We start from the raw sequence: 10,557 nt of genomic DNA on the forward strand, positions 1-10,557 counted from the left end.
CGTGGGTTGGGTTGCGAGTGGGTTGAGTTTGAGAGGCTGGGGAAATGGAAAATGAAACGAAAATATGATGCCTGCTACTAGCTCTAGGAGAGATGGGCACTGCCATGTGAGGCCTCTGGTGGCAATATGTGAATTGTTGGATTTTTAATACAGCATGACCTCTGTTCTCTCCCTTTGGATACCCCTGGCACTACAAATCATATATGAATGAAATGTATGAAAACACTTGGTATCTGTAGTTAAACTCACATGCCTGATGAAAATCCCTTTTGAATCTAAGAAAATCAGATGCTCCCATTTAGGGCAGACACGGATTCCCTCTTGCTGTTTGATTTGATTAAAAACAATAAAAAGACATCTGTTCTAGGCTCCCTAACGTTTTTAATAACACAATAAGTGAAATCCCAGCAGCAGTAATGTAACCATTTCAACAAGAACTGAGCCAGCCAACCACATATAAAAACGCCTTTCCGCCACTCCACTGTTGAACTTGCTTTTTCTGGGGCGTATCTTATTAACACCACTGAAGCATCTGGTACTGGCCCCTCTCCGAGATGGAATACTAGACCAGTTGGAGCACTGGTCTGATCTGGTATGGTCCTAATTTGGCTGCTAAATTGGAAAGGGACGGAGTTCTATACCAGAGCTCATGCCCACACTCATTTTTAATCTGGTGGTGTGAGCCACAGAGACAACATGTCCCAGCATGCCATGCTCCATCTTGCTCTGAGCAGAACAAGTCCTTACAATGAGAGTGTGCTTCCTTGAGGCAGCCTTGATGCTGCTCTTTCTGCAGCCTGTCCTTGGTGCTTTAGTTGACTGGAGGTAAGTACTGGATAGTGACATGAAGTCCATCCGCTTCCCTCATGTACCAAACGTGTGTCCTCCACTGGGAGAGCAATTGCATCTGGATGTGACTCTGATGTGGCAGTGCAGAGTATTCGTGTTAGACATAGGGATTTACACCCCTAGTTAGGCTTTTAAAAATGTGCCTAGTATTGTACTTTGGATACAGCTAAGGTTTGCTCAGAGGTTATTTCTTAGCCATTGTAGTGCAGTTAAAATTAATTCCTTCTTTCTTTACCATTAGTCACTCAGCATCTGAAGAGGCCTCTGGCTCCGACTCTGCAAGCCAATCTGAAAGCGAGCAGGGGAGCGAACAGGGCAGTGAGCATGGCAGTGAGACAAACAGCAGCTCAGAGTCCTCTGAAAGCCAGTCTGAATCTGAAAGCGAGTCAACAGGTTCGAAATCCCAGCAGACCCCACCTGAAACCAAAGAAAAACCAGCCAGCAAGAAGGAAAGGATAGCAGATGTAAAAAAGGTATTGTCCCTGTCACTTTTTAACTAGCCATGTATATATAACCAGGCACTGTCAAACCTTTGCCCAGAATGAAGGACTAGAGAGCAGTACACTAGCAAAACTGTTGTTGGCCTCCAGGCCACTTTGCCAGCCGTCTCTAAACCCTCTCAGAAAAAGCCGCCCCCCGATGCTGGCTTCCTTGGTCATCTTGTCAGTCACTCCATGTATATCTCAGCCAGATTGTGTGATATATGCAAATAGGAGATTCCACGTGACTATGTCACTGTGTGACAGCTTGAGATTTATGCTTTGGGGCTGGGATAGGTAGTCTCAGGGCTGACTGACAAAATGAAGGAGGCAGACATGAACTGTCAGTAAAAAGGTTTCATTATTTCATCTGGCTCCTCCTCATGTAGGTAAAAGTAGTAAAGCTTCCTAGTGGAATGTGCCCAAAGATGGGAACCTGTGTCCAGTATTCATGGGTGCCACGTTCCCCTCAGCTCACTATTTTAATTCCATCATTGTAGGTCTAAAAGGAAGTGGATTTCCTGTTGCCCAGTTCCTCTGGATCCGTAGTACTCAGCCTTTTCCGTATTGGGCATCCCTCCTTCCCGCTGATCCCTCTCAGGTGTAGCCAGCGTCCTTCTCCCATTTAGCCATACAGGAAGGGTGGGGGATGGCAACTCCCTGACACCTGTTGGTGTACTCACCCTGGTGTTGTGCCCCCCTGGTTTAGAACTCATGATTGGACTAAGTTTTTTATCCTGATGTGGATTCAGCCAGGACTGTAAAACAGCAGATTTATCTGGGTTATCATTTTTTAAGAAATAATCTGGTTATTTGCAGTCTCATTAGTCAAAAGCAGTGGAGAGTGAGTTGGGGAAAAAGAGGGAGGGTAGGGTGTCCATTAGGGCAGGGGTTCTCAACCTTTTTATTTCTGAGGCTCCCCCAACATGGTATAAAAACTCCATGTCCCGCTTGTCCCATAACAACTGTTTTTCTGCATATAAAAGCCAGGACCAGCGTTAGGAGGTAGCAAGCAGGGCAACTGCCTGGGGCCCCATACCACAGGGGGCCCTGTGAAGCTAAGGTGCTCAGGCTTCAGCTTCAGCCCCAGGTGGCGGGGCTCAGAGCCCTGGGCGTCAGCCCCATTCCTTGGGACTTCGGCTTTCTGCCATGGGCCCCAGCAAGTCTAATGCCGGCCCTGCTTGGCGGAACCCCTGAAACCTGCTTGCGGCCCCCCAGGGGGCTCCGTGCCCCACTAAATTTAGGGTGTGAAAACCCAGCAAATGTAGCGGACTTACAGAAAAGGAGTCAGGTCAGCCTAACCAGTCTATACATTTTGTGCTGTATGACTGTATTATTACTGCCATTTGTGGTTTGAAGGCCCAGATTGTGAAGTCCAAATACAACACATTCACGTAAGTCAGTTCTTGGAGAAAGCTACTTTGTTTGCTAGGTCTTGGGGAAGCATAGTGCCTGAAGCCTAAATGCTTCAAGTGCCCGCAGGGAGAGAAACAGTGCATTTTAATTGTCAACAATGGATGTTCCATCTCAGCTGCCTGAGAACCATTATGCTGCCTGCTCAGGTTTTAGTTAAGCCTCGCATGTTAAGGGTGGCAAGGATGTAAGTATTTTTTAAGGCAGTAACAGTAACACAAAACTTAACTTTCTGTTTTATTGTTGTTTAGTGGGGGCCGAAGGAAGTTATGTCTCCTCCTTTATGGACTCTTAGCAGCCCATCTCTAGAAGATGAACATTAAAACATATCTGAGGAAAAAACAGATCCATATGCAGGATTCTAAATAACATAAACAAGACATGGAACAGATTGGGGCACTTTCAAATGAGGAAGGTGCCCATCTTCCTTAATTCCTGTAATAGTGGACATTTTGCTTCCTGCCTCTGCTGGGTGTAGCTGTTTGGGGCTATTGGAACTACATCCGCTGGACTAACCAGTGCAATTAATTTTGATCATACTGTGTTCACATTACAGCTATGACCAGCAAGACCTCAGTCAGAATTGGGCCCCATTGTGTTGGCACTGTGCAAACAGATGGGAGAGTCAGTCCCTGCTCTGAAAACCTTACTATTTAAGAGAGAAGGAAATTTGAATGGGATTTTTTTCCTTCGTTTTTTTGTATCAATAGGAAAGTGATTGAACAGGCTTCTGATTTATTTCTGGGTATGTGTATGCCCAATAGGTATATTTTCTACACGAAACCTCTCCTTTGTAGTGTTTCTTCATAACCATTTGTAAATGTACCAGAACCCCAGTGCTGGTGACCGTCCTGCATTCATCATGCCTTCATTCCAGGTGTCACTTTTGTATCTGTTAGTGTGTTTAGGTATCCTTCTCTTGCCAGTGTTTTTAAGGAGACTTGTGGGATGGAGGTAAATATCTTTAGAAGACCATAAAATGGTGATAAAGTCTAATGGGGCAATAAGGGGTTGACAAATGAGACTCAGCAGGAGCATGTAAACACAGGTGATGAGATTATTTACAAAATTACTAATTCTTGAGGTTTGTCTCTGTCCATTCTGGCTTCAGGTGTCTCACCAACAATGTTCCCACTAATTTTTCCCACGCATGTGCGGAATGAATTTTATGTGCACCAGTATGGAGGCAGGTCTGGGGCTGGGGGAGAGGCTCTCTCCCCGCCACAGCCCTGAGTGCCTCTGCGTTGCTTAATAGGCTGTTGCGCGGCCGCGCAGCTTAGAGGGAACTTACTCACCAATATTAGTGTCCCATGTCATCCACATATCTGTACATACACCTCCCCTCAGGTTGTAGTTCTTGTCTCCTTTCTCCTCCTAAGGGCCTGGCCACACAAGTATAACAGACCATACTTTTGTAAGCAGTTTGCAAAACTCTTATTTGACGTGGTTACAGCAACATGATTCTTGGAGCACTACCTGTGCCAGTAACAGTGTCTAGCCACTGCATAGGCGCCGACTTCCCCTCTGCGCGCTCGACCCCCCTGGCCCTGCCCCTGCACTGCCCTCGCCCCACCCCCATTCCACCTCTGCCCCACCCTGCCTTTTCCCACCCCACCCCTGCCCTGCCTCTTCTCCACCTCCTCCCCTGAGCCATGTCCCCACTCCTCCCCCTCCCTCCCGGAAAGTCCTAAGCTCCGCCAAACATCTGTTAGATGGGGGGGAGGGGAGGCGGGAAGCGCTGGGCGGGACGGGGAGGAGCAGGGACGCAGAATGCTCGGGCGGGAGGGGAGAAGGAGGTGAGGAGGGGGAACTTGGCTGCCGGTGGGTGTGGAGCACCCGCTAATTTTTCCCCTTGGGTGCTCCAAGGGGAAAAGTGGCTCATAAGCCCCTGGAGCACCCACGGAGTCGGCGCTTATGAGCCACAGTGCATTCCAGGATGATGTGGGCAGGTATGCGATCTGACTTTATAATGGATAGAGTACCTTGGAGGATATGTGCACAGAATAGCACCAGCACTATATGCGTTATGGGACATCCTATGTCACAGAATGCTGAGAGGAGGGATTGGCCAAACGATTATGCAGGCATGGTAGGGGGATCCCATCTACATTGCAAAAACCCAGTGTTTCACACTGGTTACAGGAAGACAATTTGGTAGCTTAGGCCTCTGGCAAGAGCAATACACCATTAGCTGGTATAGTTAACCACATTATGTGTGATACCAGCCATGTCCAGAGCCAATGATGTTCCTAGCTGTTTACAAATTCAGTTAAAAGCTATAGAGGGGGCTTTAGAGGCAGTCAGTACTCTATAAATGCTGTGATGAGCTGTCAGGATAATGAAGGTCACCTGCTTTCAGGCAATCAGAAGTCCAGCTGAATTCCATTAGCACAGACCTGCAGGAGTGGGTGGAATTTCTAGCTCTACAGGAGTTCTTCTCCCTGGGCCCTGCAAGATCCAGTTAGCATCTAGATTGGAATACAACCCTACACAGATCTACTGGGCTTTCAGGATAGCTGAGGTGACCCACATGTCGTTGAGCTGTTCAGTTATCCCAATGGGTTTTTCCCTAAGAGAGAAATGGGGGCAGGTGCTTCTGGTTAGAGAGATTTGTCCTGTTGAGCCTGTAGAGCAGGGGTCCCCAAATTTTTCAGGGTCATGTTCCCCCCCTTACACCTGTTGGTGCCCCCTCCCTCCGGGAGGCCGAGACTGGGGCTGCAGCGGGGGTTGGGGGCAAGAATAGAGCTGCAGTCGGGGGCTGGGAGCCAGGGTCATGGCTGGGGGCAGGGCTGAAGCTGGGCTGGGTGGTGTTCCCTCCCCACCCCTCGTGGTGGCTGGTCGGGGCCCTGCTGCATGCCCCTCCCTGCCCCCACAGTTTGGGGACCTCTGCTGTAGAGCCTCTTGCATGGGGAGAAGTACTGAGCATTGCCACAAGTCTAATGTAAATGGAGTGGGGAATTTTAAAAAGCTTTTAGTCTCTCTAGCTGAAATAAGTAGCTCAGTTCATTCATATGAAAATGGAGAGTTGTTCCTTCTTTGGTTCCTTTTTGTATTCCAACAGTGACACTTGGAGAGACTGGGTATTCAAATACCTGTCCTTCTACAGCATAAATAAACCTTGACGTTTTTTGTAGCTAGCGGGAGGGACAGCTCAGTATAATAAATATAGTGGGAGACTGCTGAAATTAAACATGTAATTAAACATTGCTAGGCATATAGTCAAAAATGATCCATGATCCTTTCAGTCATGTTTCATAAGTTTCCATAACTTACCTAACCATCCCCCCCCCACCAAAAGCCCCATACCGATGCCATACTGATTCATCAGAAGGTTCACTCTTAAACTTCTCTAAAATGATAGCAATAATTGGGGTGAAGCAGGCCTTCTGATGGTCTGTTTATTTTGCAGATGTGGGAAGAATATCCTGATGTTTATGGGGTTAGGAGATCAAACCGAAGCAGACAAGAACCATCGCGATTTAATATAAAAGAAGAGGTAAGAAAAAAAAAAAAAGATGAGATGAGGGAATATTTAAAATAAAAAAAACAACACAAAAGAACAGAGGCAGTTCCGATCTGTGTCACCTTTTAAACACTGAGTTCAAGGCAGATTTGTGGAAGCTGGATTTCGCAAATTAAGGTCCCAATCCTGCAGTCGGATCCACTTGGACAGATGCTTGTGGAGTCACTGGACTCTGCAATGCCATTAAGGTCTCCATGCATGGATCTGATTGCTGCAGTGGGGTCTAATGCAAGTCATGCTCTGTTGTAGAAACATGGATCAGAGAGAGGGAGTCCATGTAAAAAGCATAAAGGAAACTTCCCAGAAACACCTTACAACAATAAAACAGTCTTTGCTCTATGTCCGCGAGTGGATCGCAGTGATTAGTGTGTTTGTGTGTGTGAGTTCAGCTTTATGAACCATCACTTTTTTTTTTTTTTCCCGGTTGAGTATTGGGGAAAATCTTACATTTGAATTTAATGCGAGGGACAACGAAACATGAGTTTGTTAGAGTCTGGCAGCCAGAACTTTAAATGATTCCAGCCATCAAAACATACTACAGAAATGGAGAAATTAGCTGCTGTGCTTGTTTATGTCTACACAGTGCTTTTCGTCTGCAGATCTCCAAGGAGGCTAAGCATCATTCTCCCTGTTTTACAGATGGGGAAACTGAAACACAGAGAGGGTCAGGCTGAAATGTTCAAAGTTAGGCGGCCTAAAGTGACCAGCCCGATTTTTTCAGAGGGGCAAGGCACCTGTAGCTCCCTTTAGAATCTTCTGAAAATCAGGCCACTGTAGGGGTAGTTGCTTATAGATGGGTTTAGACACCTAACAGTTAGGTACCGAGGTTTGAAAATTTTGGCCTAAATTACTTTCACTGGCATACAGTGAGTCAGGGAATAGGACCCAGATCTCCTGACTCCTAGTTTGGTGCTTTATCCACCGGATCATGTGATCTGCACCATGCAGCTAAACTCAGAAAATTCCAGACTGGTGTGCCGAATGCCCCGAATAGCAGCAGCAGCAGGTAAGAAGGGCATTTAGCACATAATTGACTTAGCTTTTGTTTTCCTTTTCAAGTTCCGCAAAGTCCAGACTCGCTGGCTGCCTCTCTGTGCGATGCCCCCAGCATGCACTATGCTGGTGATGTCACACCCATCACAGATCTCCGCTGCAGACCCGAGTGCCCTGTAGGGGGCTCAGGTAAGTCCCGTCCTTTTTTTGTTTTACAATATTACGTGGTTTTGCAAATGTTGTTTTTTTTCCCCGATATCTTTAATTCCTTACTATATAAGGTACAGTTTAAAAAAAAAATCCAAGATGTAAAAACTTTGCTATACCACACAATATTGTAAAAAACAAAAAAACCCAAAACCTTCAGTGCCCCCCTCCCACAAAACCCCCCCTAAAAGAATCCCAATCAAATCCAAATCCATACCTTCCCCTCAAAGCAGGGCCAACTGGTTCCTGTAGGGCGACTCCCATCTGCAGCAGAGTCTGATGGAGGGTGTGACGTGGTCACTAGCGCAGCGTCGGGGCCTCACAATGAGGAGGAGATGGAAAGTCTTGATTTTGGAGACGAAAAAGTTAAGGGGGGACGGGGAAGATAGTTTATTTATGGCTTGATCCTGCATGGGTGCTGAGCATCCTAGTCTCCCACTGAAGTCACTGGGAGCTCAGGGTGCTCTGCACATAGTGAGTGGTTGTTACCTTGCGGGGTCAAGCCCATCATCAATGATGTGCTCTGCCTACTTGCTGTTTGGGGCTTCCAACACAATGTAAAGGAGCTTTTTATCTGCCTTCTTTCCTAAAACGTTGGTGTGGCTCTAGTGAAAAGCATTGATCAGGCAGCATTGCAGGCTCACATCCTTTCACCGCAGAACAGGAACAGCCCAGGCAGCAGCATTGCAAACTTCCCCATGTGCTGCCCCATCGGTTCTCCTACGGGAAGTCTTATCTGCTTGAGAGGGAAGTTCAGTCTCTAGGGACCATTCAGTCATACTATGCTGAGACTGCCAGTTTGGGCAGGGTTGTTTTTGTGCTGCTAACATCTGTCTTCTGGGAACTGGACTGAGACCATCAAACACGTGTCACATAAGTCACTAAGCAGCCATCGGAGATGGTAACACTGATCTGGGCTAGAAGATCAGGAAGTGAAAGACAAGATTTGTATGTTTGTTAAACATCCTTGCAGAGACTTTTAGTAAAATATCCAGGAACCTAGAGACTTTTGAAACTGTGTGACAGTGTGCAGCAAGAACCATGCTCACCCATGTATTGTCTTGGTATTTAACAGAACAACAGTAAGTCATACTAGTGGGAAGTGAGAATTTCACAGTGGTTGCCCTTTGAAAATATTGTAAGGCATTCAGTAAATCAGTATGGACGAACAGACATAACTCTTTTGTGATAAGAAAGTTGTCTCATGATTGGAATGGGTAGGAGCCTGCAAAACTGAGCACTCTTAGCACCCGTATCATGAAGGAGAAGACTCTTGTTCCACCACACAACATATATTGATTTATTTTTTAAAAATTTCAAAAAATGGATTATTTTATGAATTCTCTGACTTATTTTAGTGTTTAAGGTTCAGATACTCCTATTACTATCTAGTGGGATATTCCATCAAGTAGGAAAAAATTAACCTTTTCATCAATCTGGATTCCTCCGCATTTTGAGAGCAGCATGAAAGGACAGCCACAGCAAAGCTAGATGGTTTCAGAACCCGGGGGTGTAGGAAGCCTGAATACTGATCAGCTGTAGAGAGCATTATTGCTGTTCATTATTTATTAAATTCTTACAGTGTGCTTGGGCCTGTACAAGACCCAAAATGAACAAATCCTTGTCTAGAAGAAATTACCCTCTAAAACATGATCTGCAGTAGTTACCTGATCTACCATAGTGATTCTTAAACTTTTTGATACCAAAGACTCTCTCGTGGGCCATGCCAGGTTGCTTGGTTCTAAGCATTTTATTCTGTGGGCTGTCAGGAAGGGCTCCATCGACCACAGATGGTCCACAGGACCATCTCTTTAGAGCTACTGATCTGTAATCCTCAGCAGCAGGACAGTAAAAATACAGTTTGGCTGTATTATGCATAGTGTTGTTTATACAAACACTAGGTCTCAAAATACATTAAAGTTTTATAATACAGTTAGAGATGTAAACGTTAAATGCTAGCAAAGAGGGAGAGAAATTTACAAGTGTGTGAGATGGGAGAGTCAGTGAGGCAGAAGGAGGGAGGCTGTTTCATCTGGTAGGCGCAGCAGAGGAGAAGGCACTTACTGAAAAACAATAAATAATAAATTAAGGAAAAGAGTCCAGTACTAGATGAGCTAAAGGGCGCAGTGTGGAACTTGCAGCCCAGAGGGAGGGGATCTGAGTTGTTTTAAGCCATCTTTATTATTAATTATTTGTATTATCGTAGTGCCTAGGAGCCCTCCTCATGTGCTAGGTGCTGTACAAACATAGAACAGAAAGTCAATCCCAGTCCCAGAGAGCTTATGATTCCAGTGGCTGAAGCGGCCCTTGGGGGCGCTGTCTGTTGTGGCAGCTATGATGCCCAGACTCTCTGCAATTCTGCATGTGCGGCTCTGACTCTGACATGCTCACTACTCTGGTGGTCCTCGGAGGACAGCCTATGTACAAACACATCACAAGCGCGGTTCCTGCTCCAAAGATCTTGCAAACCAACTATAAAACGAGAACAGGTTTATATGACAGATGAGGGATGACAAGAGAAGGTTTCTGCACTGGGGAAATTCTTCCTCAGCCAGAACTGGTGTTTTTAGAGTCCCTTTATGCAGCTCATGTCCTGTGACCTGACCTAAAGAGGCCAGAGTGGTAGTGAAAAATTTCACCCACGGTCTGAGAGTCTGGTTGGAGAGTTTTTGAACTGTCCCCTGAAGCAAATGGGGAGTTAGCAGAATTAGAGGGTGAGGGATGTGCTTATGCTTATATATACTTTTTTGTATGTTTGAAAAGGGAGGTAGCAACTATCTGCATGTACTTGAGTCTGGAAAGTTGGGGTCATTAGGCTGTAGACAAGAAAACAATTGCATATTTGAAAAGCATGACAAGGTAGCCGAGGTGAAGCTAGAAGTTCATTTGGTCAAGACAGGAAGAAATGACAGACGGGCAGGATTGAGTATCATCTATGCAAGAATGGTAACTAAGCTTTATAGGTAACAAAAAGATTACAGAGAAAGGGAATAGGTAGCGGAGAGAGCAGAGAATGGAGGCTTATAGAATTCTGAAGAAGAGCGATCTTTGCAGAGAGGAGGAGCCACTATTAGGCCTTGTCTACACTGCCAC

General features: G+C 46.0%; 1 protein-coding gene across 3 annotated transcripts in view; it reads left to right on the plus strand.

Annotated features, from left to right (window-relative positions):
- CHD2 (chromodomain helicase DNA binding protein 2) overlaps positions 1-10,557 on the plus strand; it is a 98,563-nt gene that overhangs the window by 16,363 nt on the left and 71,643 nt on the right. The window contains exons 3-4 of one of the 3 annotated variants that reach the window (XM_026648349.2): positions 1,091-1,322; positions 6,151-6,237. In XM_026648349.2, the coding sequence (XP_026504134.1) occupies positions 1,091-1,322; positions 6,151-6,237 (319 nt within the window). Of the gene's footprint in view, positions 1-1,090; positions 1,323-6,150; positions 6,238-7,323; positions 7,447-10,557 lie in introns of those variants that run through there. The other 2 variants (XM_026648351.2, XM_026648350.2) reach the window with 2 other exon arrangements.

The sequence above is a fragment of the Terrapene carolina genome, unplaced genomic scaffold (assembly GCF_002925995.2).
Source record: "Terrapene carolina triunguis isolate 2854851 unplaced genomic scaffold, T_m_triunguis-2.0 Scaffold67, whole genome shotgun sequence".
In the NCBI taxonomy this organism is placed as follows: domain Eukaryota; kingdom Metazoa; phylum Chordata; order Testudines; family Emydidae; genus Terrapene; species Terrapene triunguis.